General features: G+C 37.8%; 1 protein-coding gene across 1 annotated transcript in view; it reads left to right on the top strand.

Moving 5' to 3' along the window:
• The window catches only part of arhgap32a (Rho GTPase activating protein 32a), a 28,178-nt gene that overhangs the window by 6,247 nt on the left and 9,461 nt on the right, over positions 1-12,470 (top strand). The window contains exons 3-7 of the mRNA XM_079885277.1: positions 1,475-1,562; positions 1,650-1,744; positions 1,851-1,935; positions 9,467-9,553; positions 10,553-10,690. Coding sequence (XP_079741403.1) covers positions 1,475-1,562; positions 1,650-1,744; positions 1,851-1,935; positions 9,467-9,553; positions 10,553-10,690 — 493 coding nt within the window. The remainder of the gene's footprint in view (positions 1-1,474; positions 1,563-1,649; positions 1,745-1,850; positions 1,936-9,466; positions 9,554-10,552; positions 10,691-12,470) is intronic.

Here is a 12,470-nt window from a genome sequence, read left to right as displayed (position 1 = left end):
GCATCATATTTCAATCCCTGTTCTTTGTTACTTAGGGTGGATTCATTTGTGACTGACTGATTGAAGCGATATCTTTGTGTGTTGTAAAACGTACAATAGTGTGCTTTTTTACCACCACTGATCTGATCTTCTATGCTGTCTCCTTGTTTCGACCCTCTTGGCCATGTTCTCAGCTGCATGGTGAACTGGGTAATGCTCTGGAGATTATCCGAAATGGGTGGATCATTTCATGAAAAGTAGATGTGAAATGATGAGTGAGAAATCTCAAGATGAGTGAGATTTTAACCTTTACTCTTGTGTTATTGACACAGCTTGGCCTTGGTCAAATTGTAGCTGGTTGTTTGCTTATTTCCTCACTCAGAGGTCATGAGTTCAGTGTAATGAGTGGGGCCTTCAACTTGGTTAGTTGATTGCCTGCATGTCCTGCTTGATTAGGCAGCCAAAACTGTGAGGAAAGGAACTGGGTCAGAGGGTATATATCCAACGGAGCTGTGGCTCAGCTCTGCGCATGTCCAGGACATATAGGAGCTGCTGGCTTGTGGGACCTGGGTTTAAGTCTACAAAAAGTTAAACTGCCCCAGTTATGCTTTTTCAAATATTTTACCTTTCATGCAGTGTGTAATATAGCTGTTTGTAAATGTAAAAGGTCTGCAAAGTGCACGATAATGGAGTTTTTGTCTCCCAAAAGAAAGAAGCAATTCTGCACTGCCTGAATTGAGTCACCAGTAATTCCAGTCTCACTTCCTCTTACAAATCTATGAAGGTTTGAAACAAATTTGCATAACTCCAGCCTTTGCTCTTCATTGGCTGTCGGTGAACAGCGTCTACTTTGCCCCGCCCTCAAACACTGTAGTTGTAGCTGAGGCCTGGAAGAGTTTGGTTTATGTATAAAAGTTGTGTAGTGGCTGGAATACACTACACAACTTTTAAAATCTAAACAGATTTTGTCTGAAGCAAAAAACTAGTTTTCTCCCATAATACACTAATTTTCTGTGATATCGGTTGAGTCCGACTGCCCAAAATCTGCAGAATGCTACTTTCTGCAACTAGCGTTAAAACCCTCCAGGCTGCAAATCGGTGCAAAGGTTGTGTAGAGTATTCCAGCATGTACGTTTTGGTCTGTTCCTCATTCAAAGCTGTTGTGTGGATTCAGAAGACCTGGAATATAGTGTACCAGACATATCGATGGCTTTTAAGAAGATTTTTGGAGTTGACAACCTCTCATCACTGAATGATTTCATGGATTGGAAAAGAGCAGCATGAACGTTTTACAAAACATCTTATTTTGTTTTCTACAGAAGAGTAATAGAAATTTGAGTCGTTTATGGGTGAACTATTCCTTTAAGACAATCCTAGTTCAGGAATTTCATTGGTGTTATTGCTTTGTGCCAAGTGATGCTATGCAGTGGTATGTATGTATGTCGTAGCATAAGCTTATTTCAACATAGCCCTCTCTGATTCTCTTTTCTTTAAGGCCCCACCCAGAGGAGGATGAGGGGGAGGAAGATAGGAGCTTGCAGCCAGCAGAGACTGCAGGCTGGGAGGACGCCATTGCTGTTATGGTGCGTCTGTGTACTGGATTTCTGTATGTCATGCTTCCAGCATTTAGAGTGCTGTGTAATCGTCTGTTTGTGTGTTCGTATATGCAGGCACGAGGAGCGCCGATTGTCCATGAACTGCCTGCAGAGTCTTCTCTGCGCTCATGTGTCAGTACGGCCAGCATGAAGGTCAAGAACGTCAAAAAGTAGGTGTTTATATGTTAAAAGGAAGGTTTCCGTAGAATTCATTTTCTGTTTCGTCTCCTTCAGACCTACGGAGAAGAATACTGATGAGCTCTTTTTGTTTTGCAGACTGTCCTTTACCAAAGGCCATTTTCCCAGGCTGGCAGAATGTGCCCACTTCCACTATGAGATTGTTGACTTTGGCTCCGTGCAGGTGAGGGTTTTTATGGTAAATGCAGTCCTGTTGAAGGCCATGATCGCTCATGGTTGACGGGAATGTGTTAATTAGGCTCTGTGGTCTTGGTTTCACTGGTAGCAGATTATCCATCATGTTGAAATCAGGGCTGAGGTTTAAGTTACAAGTAGTCCACATTGGTCTCTGTCTGGTTATTTGCTATCCTACGCTGACTGGAAAACATCTTGGCTAGCTGTTTCAATTTCAACGTTATTGTTCCTCCCCAAATTGTTAAATATATACAAGTGTCCATTTCCTCAGATAATAGCAATATCTGTAAACAGATGACTCTCCTCAAGTAAATATACGTATATATAATATGTGTGTGTGTGTGTGGAAATGCATCCTTGCTGAATAAAATAATTCATTTCTTAAAAAAAAAAAAGCCATTCTGATCCCAAACTTTTGAATGGAAAATGGAAATATAATTTTTTTTAAGCTTTAATTGGCCATATTGTACTCTTTATATATGTCTCCATGTCAGGTGGAGCAGCCAGTGTAAAACTAGGAAAATGCTATTTTATCATAAACTTCTTAATTGTATTCAAAAATTATTTGTACAGATATATTTTGAACAGTCAAAAAATTCATTTAAACAAGTTTCAATTTTTAAATATCATTTAATTGTCCCTGACTCAAAAATATGCATTACATCAATTTTGAAAAGATTTTATAAAATTCCTTTTTTTAAAGGGGTAATGCCAAGTTAATATGATTCTTTAGGGACTAAATGAAAAGTTTGTAATATACTTTAATTAAAAATTCTCATTAGTATTGTAAGAAAACACTCATTTTACCTGGTCAAAAACAGCTCTGTTTTCAGCACGCCATTTAAGTGCATGTGTCTTTAAATGATAATGAGCTTTGCTCACCCCGCCCCTCTGTTCTGTGGGGCGATTTAGGAACATAAAAATGACTGCTGTGTTCGTTATTACACCCAAGAACAGAATATTACAATCGCTTAGACACCGTTCTGCTCCAGCGTATCAACAATGGCGGACTATGATGACAGCTCGCTCAGGGCGGGTCTGTGTTGAAACGCTGCTGTCAATTAACAATCGTGGGAGGGGCGTCCGACCGTGAGACGTCAGACGGTCAGACGGCTCGATTTGAGACAGGGGAAAACGTATAAGAAGATTAAAAAAAAAACGCTGGATAGATTTTTATCATTATATGATGGTTGTGTACAGGCACTGCCAACACACTTTTTAGTACAATCAACTTGTAAAAGTACATGTACCATTATATGACCCCTTTAAGCTTTATTTTATGTTCTTATGCAAATGTTCTGGTATCAGCACTTTATCAGGGCAGGCCAGGATGCTGCATATGCTGCGTATGTTAATGTGTTGATATGTAAATGTGGGCGGTCTAAAGTTTTATATCTTCATATTCATTATAACTATGATGATTAATGACATTAATAGCTGTGGTGATCTTAAAATGGAGATTTCCATTAGTTATATTCACTTGGCAGCCATTTTGGTTACACCCTCAAGCCACTAAAACTTTTCAAATCACACTAAAAAATTTTTTTTTTAGCCTAGTCCAGTTATGTGCATTCTCGAGTAAACAAACTTTATCAGAAAAGGCACTTTTAACTAAAAGATGTGATTTCCATTCCATATTTGCCACTGTATTTAATTTATGGTCAGTCTGCTCCCCCTCTTCCCCCCATACTATCTCTGCTAGAACATCAAACTAGGCTTCTCCATTTTTATTTCAACATATCAGGCCCAAAACACGTTTTTGTCCAGCCAGATTTTGCTATGCTGATGGGTTCCAGCAGAGAGCAGCAGATATCGTTTCCAGTAAATACCACAGAGTCCCTCCTCAGTCTTTTTACTGTATGTACAGTATACTGTTCTGAGAACTGAGGGTGTTGGTTTCGATGCATCATGAACAGCTTACGGTGCCATAGATGACGGACAGGAAGTTTGCCTTCATGTGTCACAGCTCTTTGCTCTTCACCTCCATCATCTTGTGTGTTTCAGCTCTCAAGGTCACAGACTGTGACTGAGTCACAGACTCACAGACTATGCTTTTAGATCGCATTCAATCTTTTGACTGCGTCACACTGACACACAGTGGCCGGTGGCTGGAGGAGTCCAGACTCATGCATGGACCAGAAAACAGACACTCTACTGTACTGAAAACAGTTAAATAAGACATTTAATGTTTGTTTCAGAAGGAATGTTGTGCTTCTCCTTTGTTGCTTTCAAAGCTCATGGGCACATTTCAGCAATAACGCTATACAGTGAACACGTATCAGATAGCAGCAATTTTAATGATAGAAATGATAGACTCTAGATAGAAACCTTTTTTGTGCTGATGACAACTGAAACAAAACTAAAAGATCATAATAAATGTGCTGAAGCAGATGAATTTTGCACTTTTAATATTGGTTTTCAATCATTTTTTTTTTGCCTTTTCTTTTCAGGGCAAAATCAATATTTTTAAATATCCTCCTCAAGATATCCTCATATCCACATGATGATTTGTATTTATTTATATAGGTTTATGGTTAAAACCATAAAAAAATCCAAATTGGCACACATTTTTGTATGTGCAAAACAATTTTTTTTTTTTTAACCTGCCTTATTTTATGTAAACAGAAACCCTGACCGTCTGCATTTTGTTCACGTATGTGAGAGATGAAATATGAGATAGATGCACGTTATGTCTTCAGGTCATTTGATCAGATATCACTACACAGAAACTCATATTTTAGGTTTCACTATATGTATTTCAGTAAAAGCTTTTTTTCCTACTTCATGTAGTGAAACCTAAATCACTATCCTAAACAAAATACAGTGGCCCCAAAACTATTTCGCCACACTTAGTCATCATTTGTTTGCAGCTTACTCTGGTTTCATATTATATTGTCTAATACTTTGACATTCATACATTTTTAAATGTAGTTTAAGCTTCCATAAACTTTTTTTAGATCACTACTAGAGTAACCATGTCTGTGTTTAGTCCTAGAATAGGGTATTGAGTTATCATCCTTTCTGTGGCGTCTTCATGTATACCTTTGATGCATTCCCAGAGGTGGTGTGAATGTTCCACATTCCTCGGCTCAGGTTTATTGAGGAGCTTTCAGGATCCCTGCCTCTTCCTCAGTAGTGCAGAGAGAGATAGAGGAAGAACTGGGCCAAATTCAGTGATGCTGCAATGAGCTTTTACTGATCTCAGAACAGTCACCTTCATCTCCATATGAGCAGCTAGTTGGGACATTGATTAAGTCTCTGTGTTTTCGGCTATAAATCACCTCAGACGGAGGGAAGGGCCTCATGTGGCACTGTAGCCCTCACTCACCACCATTTCATTAGAATGGACCTAAACCTGCAGGTTTCATCAGGTTCCACAAACGGTGCTGCTGGCCTGTGGGAGAGGGTTTCCAGTAAGTGGATCTATCTTGAAATATTGATACTTCTGCTATCTGAGCTTAATCTGCTTGGCTGATAATACTACTGGGTGGGCAACATCAAGATTTTATAATGAAACAGCAATGCATCAAGTCAGTTTTCCTGAAAACTTATGATCAAGAAGTCTCATAGAATACGATATAGATGGATCCAGATCCAGGATGTACATTATAAAGTTGGTCAGTGCTGGATTATATGATTTATCATATTTTTGGAGTCTGATTAATTTCTGATCTTTATGACTCTCAGCACTCCTCTTTAGGGGAAGATGCATTACGTGATTGCATTGCTGACAATCCTTGTGTAAATGATGGCACTGTACTGTAGATGGGCTGTGGCTCCAGATGGAGAAAGGTCAACTCATGATCACTGGGTTACTTTTTCTAGCTTTTATGTAACTTAAGGAATTTCCTTTGGATTATTGCTACCTCTGTTTGAAAAAGCTTTTGCTGCAATTTATTACTTGAGTGGAATTTTAATCCACGGATTGTGTGACGTAAACAATCAGTTCAGTCCCGGTGTGGCTGTTGACCTTTGGCGTCTGCTTTTTACCATTTTTCTTCACAGTTTCTGCAAACTTAAATGCGTTAATGTCTTTTATTCTATGTTACAAGTTTTGAGTTGATGCACATGATCTCAGGTTTTCATAGATTCAGCCAAAGATAAAAAATAAATAAAAAAAATGGCATGTTTTACAAGAGGAATTTCCAAACTAGTGGTTTAACAAGGTCCTGTCATGGAGAGATTGCAAAGACTCGACTGGAGATTTACACCACAGCATTCAGGTTTTTTAAAGCATTTTTTTAGGCCATTTATATGTGAGTTTGACAACTCCTTGAATTTGTCAAAATAACATACACATTTAAAATGTATAGTCTTTCTCTTCTGGGAAAATGACCCAAAAATATCGATGACACACGGGAAGTTCCTACTTGCGAAATCATAATTACAATGTGCATTCAAGTGATTTTGGTCAGAACAACATTGACTCAATGGCAGTGGTGTAAAGTATTTGAGTAAATATAGTTACTGTACTGCACATTTTACATGGCACCTAACATTTTCTGCAGCACTTTATTTCTGCCATAAAGAAGCGATATCGCCATCTACAGGGCATTAAAGGTACTACATCTTGTGCGTTTTGCCCTTACTCACCCAAACTTGTCAACAAGGCTATACTTTACACAAATGTGCGTGCATTAGTGTAGTTTCTGAATCACAGGTGTTTCATATGAGATGGGGCCGAAACCAGCACGTCCAGTGCAAGTAGGCTTTGACTATTTCATTTTACTCAACGTTATTTTATTTATCAATTGTATTAAATCGATCTTTTTGAAGGATATTGGTTTACTATGGCCTTTTTGAGCACTTGAGCTCAACTGAGACTTGAGTGTTTGTAGACGTTTTAGAGGCTGTTGTGTCAACCTTGATTTATTGCAGTATTGAGATGTTCAGTTTTATTTTAGAATAAACGTGATTTGCTCTCCTTACAAATCAACTGTTTCTTGTTTTTCACTGGCATCTCTCTTGAGTGCTGAGGACTAGTGCATCTTTGAGCCAACATTCACTATGAGTAAAATACTTAAGTATTGTTAAAATCAGAATCTCTAAGACTTTTACTCAAGTCGTATTGAAATTGGTGACTTTTACTTTTATTCAAGTATGGTTTTCAGATACTCTTTAAACATCTGCTCAGTGGTCAGTTTTCAGCTTTCATTTCAGTTTATCATATCCAGACAAAGATATGTATATATATGTGTGTGTGTGTGTGTGTGTGTATATATATATATATATATATATATATATATATATATATATATATATATATATATATATATATATATATATATATATATATATATATATATATATATGATACACTCCCAACACAAAAAGCAATTATGACTGTTGGCTTTTAAAAAGGACAATTCCTCTTTTATGTCCCACCCCAATTTACTCTTTCAATATAGGAAACATGTCAATACAGAAAAGTGAAAATGGTGTCAATTAAACCATTTCATGTCATTGAAATATATTTTTGTTCTTGAGAGGATTATCTTGCAGAATGTAGGCAGAAATTGGCAAAGACATTTCTCCTAAACAACAAAATCATCAAAAAGGGAGCCTATATAAAATTCTATGATCATTCTATGATACTTTTGAATTTTTAAAAAAAAAAAAATTTTTTGTATAATTTATATTATATTATATTATTTTAGATTTAGATTTTTTTAAAGTATATTTTTTTGTTAAATAAATAGTCACCACTGGATGTCTGATGTAAAATATTCATCCCAAAACATTGATGCATCTGTCCTGTTCTGAGCTCTGTATCTGAGAGCATAGCTCCTTTCTGCATGGATCCAGTGGGAGGACCAACATTCAGCGCAGGGAGGGGCTAAGAAGGTGAAGGTGGTGGGGAGGGGGGTGGTGCTCCATTTCTATATTTGTCCTTTTCCTCAGTTGTAATTAGACACAGCATCATGCACATCCCTCTACTGCAGGAGATGAAGATGGGAAAAGGTCTGTGTTTTCAGACAGGACGTGTTTTCACTGCAGCGCACTGCTGATTTTCATTCCGCTCTGAATCCGGCCATTTGTTTTTGATGAGCTGGGCTGACTGAGCACAGGCGGCTGGTCTGTGGGGGTGTGTGTGACGGGTTACTGCGTCTGCGTGCAGCAGCCATGCAGAACATCAGCAGAGAGGCTGAATAAGGAAAGGCTCAGGTGTGAGACGGTAGGGAAATCTTGAGTTGGATCTGTCAGAATGGGCCTGAGCGTGCCGAATAAGGCAAGACAGACGGCGTATCAGTGAGTATCCATCCGTTTCATTCAGAATAATTAGAACCACTTTGAGGAAATTAAAATCCTTGCCGCCTTTGTCATGGTTTTACTATTGTTTATATATACAGTGTATATATATTACACTACACTGTTTATCATTTTTTGTGATTTTCTCTAGTTGCAGTATTTTTGTCTCTTCCCCTCATTGTACCACAGAAATTGTGAAAGAAAATATTAATATTTTTGTGTTATTTTTTTTTCTTACACCATTGGCAAATTTTGATTTACTAAAGTATGTGAGATTTAGTTTTAAAACAATTATACATTTAATTAATTATTTAAAATAAGTCTTAAAATCTTGCATTTCAAGTAAATTTACTTTGGTAAAGCTTTATTTATTGATTGGATGGATGGATGGACGGATAGATTGATACTTTTATTGGTAGGACAAAAATCTGATTTGGATTTCTTGTGCTTTTGCGTTTTTTTTAACCAGTTTTGTTGATCGAAAACCTTCTAAATTCAATTAGATGCATTAGGATGCAAAAATTCTACATTAATGTGCATTATTTTAATGAACTTATTTGTGCTTAGAGGGAAGATAGTGACGGATCTACTGTAAATCAAGTGCTTATCCTGCAGTTTGTATTACTTTACTGAACTGCAATTGCTAAGTAGGTCAATAAAGCTTGTGTAAGTTTCTGTTAGTTTTATATATAAATAATCAATGCTTTAATTTGTTTAATGCACCTTTGAAGTGCCTCAGTGTTGGATCGGCATTTTCTATCAATTAAAGGGACGCAGTTCTTGTCTTTTGTTGTGTGTGTGTGTGTGTGTGTGTGTTGAATGATGCATGGGGAGTCTGCATTACTGAGATGATGCAGAGAAGTAAATTACAGCAGACACTACAAAGACAGCACTGCCTCTGTGTGGAGTTTACCAGACTAGATGCTTCATTTGCATATTGAAACCCCTGAATCAGGGGGTATAGGAATGCCCTGAATTTTATAGAGGACATTAATACACATTGTACACATCTATAAAACATCACAACATCTTTGCTCAGCCAGCAGCTGTGGAAACTTCTGAGGAAAAGACTTGATGAAGTTCCACTGGAACTGCTACGCCATTGTTTTGGGAATATTCCTTGATATGTTGGCTTTCTGAAACCAGAAAGAATCAGGCGCTATTAAGGGGTGGTATACCTGCAGTCCCTTTTCTTTCTTTTTTCCCCTTTTATGTATTTGTAGATCTCTTGTTGTCTCTGTGTCACCAACTAATCAAAACTGTCTCCACAGCTGTCTTTACCTGAGGATCGGAACGACCTCTCACACAATGGCCTGGACTCAAAGGAGTTAGTGTATCTGGTCCAGATATGTTGCCAGGTAAGCTTGTTTCACAGGGGGGGAAAAAAATCTGAAAAACTAAAACCTCTGTATCCATTACTGAAAAAATATCTTCCCAGGATCACTGATTTGTTATGGCAACAGAGCAAAAGCTAAGCCCGCTGCCATGCTAAGAAAAATGGTGATGTTATAAAAAGACCTTTTAAGAGCTTCAGATCAAACAGGCAGGCCAACCGCATGCAGTTTGCATAGCAATTTATCCATTTCATGGAATGCGTCCGGATTTAGGAAAAGACAGGATTTTCGAAGAGGATTTTGAGGCCAAGATGAAGACAAAGCTGTAAATGTAAATACTCTTGGTCCTGCATTTCTTTCCATTCCGAAACAATGGGGGTGTTTTTTTGCTCTGGGAGGGTTTTTGTACTCGTCCACAGAACTTCTAGAAATATGAATTCAGACAGAGCCCATTTTTTGTGCTGGTGAGTGTGAGAGCTGGAAGGATTTAGCAGAGTCCCGCTCTGCTGTTGCTAAACCACTGGAGCAAATCTCTGTATTGTTTTTACAGCTGTTTGAAGTCCATAAGCCACAGACACAGATCCTTCAGAAAACATTCTATTATGCTGATTTGGTGCTACAAAACATTCCTTAATGTTATCAATGTTGACAACAGTTGTGCTGCTTTATATTTTTGTGGAAACCGTGAAACATTTTTTCTGAATTCTTTGAGTTAATAGAAAGTTCAACATTTATTTGAAATGTTGTGTAACATAAATGTCCTTACTGACCCTTTTGACCAATTTTATGTGTCCTTGCTGAAAAATTTGAATGATTTTTGACCCAAATTTTGTAAACAATATGCTGTTTGCCATAATTATGACTTTATTATTACTTTGGAAAATATTTTTAAAAAACACTTTAGTTTGATCATCATCCATTTTGAATGGTTTCTCAAGGAGATTTGAAGATCTCTGAACTCTTTCTTTGTTCATAATTATTGTTCTTTCTTTATTCCCTCTCATTTTTGTTGATATGTCTTAGGGTCGTAAGTGGACAGTGAGGCGTACATATGAAGAGTTTCGTGTTCTTGACAAGCACCTCCACCTCTGTATCTATGATAGAAGATTCTCTCAGCTTCCTGAACTGCCCCGAATAGACAGCCTGAAGAACAAAGTCGAGGTAGGTTCACCTCACATTTATAGTTGCAGCTTAGCCTGGGAAAACCCAGACAACTTCCGGCAAATTCAGATTTGCTCGAGAAGTAGTCTGGCAAAGAGCTCATTCAAGCCCATTTCCATGGCCTAGAAATCGCGGCACCGATCAGAAACGTTGAGGCGGGCTTTACACAATGACGATCGCTCTGATTGGTTTTAGGTCTATCCAATTGCGCCCAGAGGCATTTGAGCGACGTCCGTTCAACTTTTAAATGCATTATTATATTCAAATTGCAAACACATGAGGACAGTCTCCATGAAAGACCCACTGGCAGATGAACGTGCTACTACATTTCTCTCCGAAACGGTAGGAAATTAAATTAGATTTAATAGAGGATTTTAACTGTGACACGATGATTGACAGGGCAGTTTAAGTGACAGGATGCACGCGACAGATCCGTCCGATAAAGATGACGAAGTAGTATGTCCCAAAGCTTGCCTACTTTTTTGCTACACATTCAAAAGTAAATACCTTTTCTTCACAAAAAGAGTACATACTTTTATGGCGTAGTGTAACTTAGGCGAATTGGGACGCAGCATATGGCTTTACACGATGACGGTCGCTCTGATTGGTTTTAGGTCTATCCAACTGTGCCCAGAGGCATTTGAGCGACGTCCGTTGGTGACGCCTCTTTGGAAATGATTTGTCTATGGAGCTTTGCCAGACCATAACTCAGTTACTACTGAGAATGGTCTGGTTTTAACCAGGATAGTTGCAGCTTATAAATTGAGTACAATGTCTGCATGTATCCTTGGTGAAGACAATGCATTGCATTAAGTGTAGTGAAAATTCAAAATGTTGGACGGAAAATGGTAATGTTAATGTAATCCATTTAATATTGAAGTATTGATTCAAAATTGTTGTCTAATTAAAAAATGACCATTTACTCAATAGAATGGTTAGAATAATCGGTAATCAAATTAACTTCCCCTACCTCAATTCATCAATTCTCTTCTCTGATGATGATTTACTGGTGTGAGCGTGGGACAACTATTCAGCGATCCAAGAAATTTCCAGTGGACAAAATGAACTGTCAAAAAGATTTTTTTTTTCCTTTTTTGAATAGCAGTTTCACTTGGATATTCGTCACAATAGGGAAAAAAATTGCAAATCTTGTTTCATGCCAACTTTAAAGCAAAAAAGTACTTTTCGTTTTCCATATATATTTCGAATGTACATATCTTCAGGTATTTAAGAGTGATTTGATTACATCATTCACAGAGCTTCATAGGAGTGTACAGACGCTAAAGAGTTCTTTTGGCAGGATTTGCTTGTTTCAGTTCTCTGATTGGTGGAGATTTCTCTGCAGAATCATTGGTAATGTAGTTTTTCACCAGGAATTCTGCTGTTAAAAAATAAATTGAAATAATGCAGGATAAAGGCTTCAATAAAAGCATATACTATCAACTAACAACCTCATTTCTCACAGCAGGCATGTCTTGGATGAAATGAATGGGATTTTTACTTCCAGAGCTTGCCCGCTGCACTCTATTGTGTAGTTAGCTTAGCGACATGCTAATTTCAAGCTCACTATGCTTCTTGTGCAGTGCTCTATTTATGTGTCACATAGTGTTGCTGCCTTTGTAGCACGTGTCAAATCATTCTTGTGAGGTTCATTTCAGTTAGAATGCTCCATTAGAAGGTACAATGTTTGCCTATATAGATAGCAGCCAACAAGGCTTTGGAACAGAGTTATTGTGTTGGATCAATGGATTATATCTCAAAGGGACCACAATGAGAGTGT

Source organism: Squalius cephalus (genome assembly GCF_949319135.1).
Source record: "Squalius cephalus genome assembly, chromosome: 11".
Classification (NCBI taxonomy): Eukaryota; Metazoa; Chordata; class Actinopteri; order Cypriniformes; family Leuciscidae; genus Squalius; species Squalius cephalus.
Note: the sequence above shows the minus strand (reverse complement) of the source record. Positions and strands in the feature narration are given on the sequence as shown.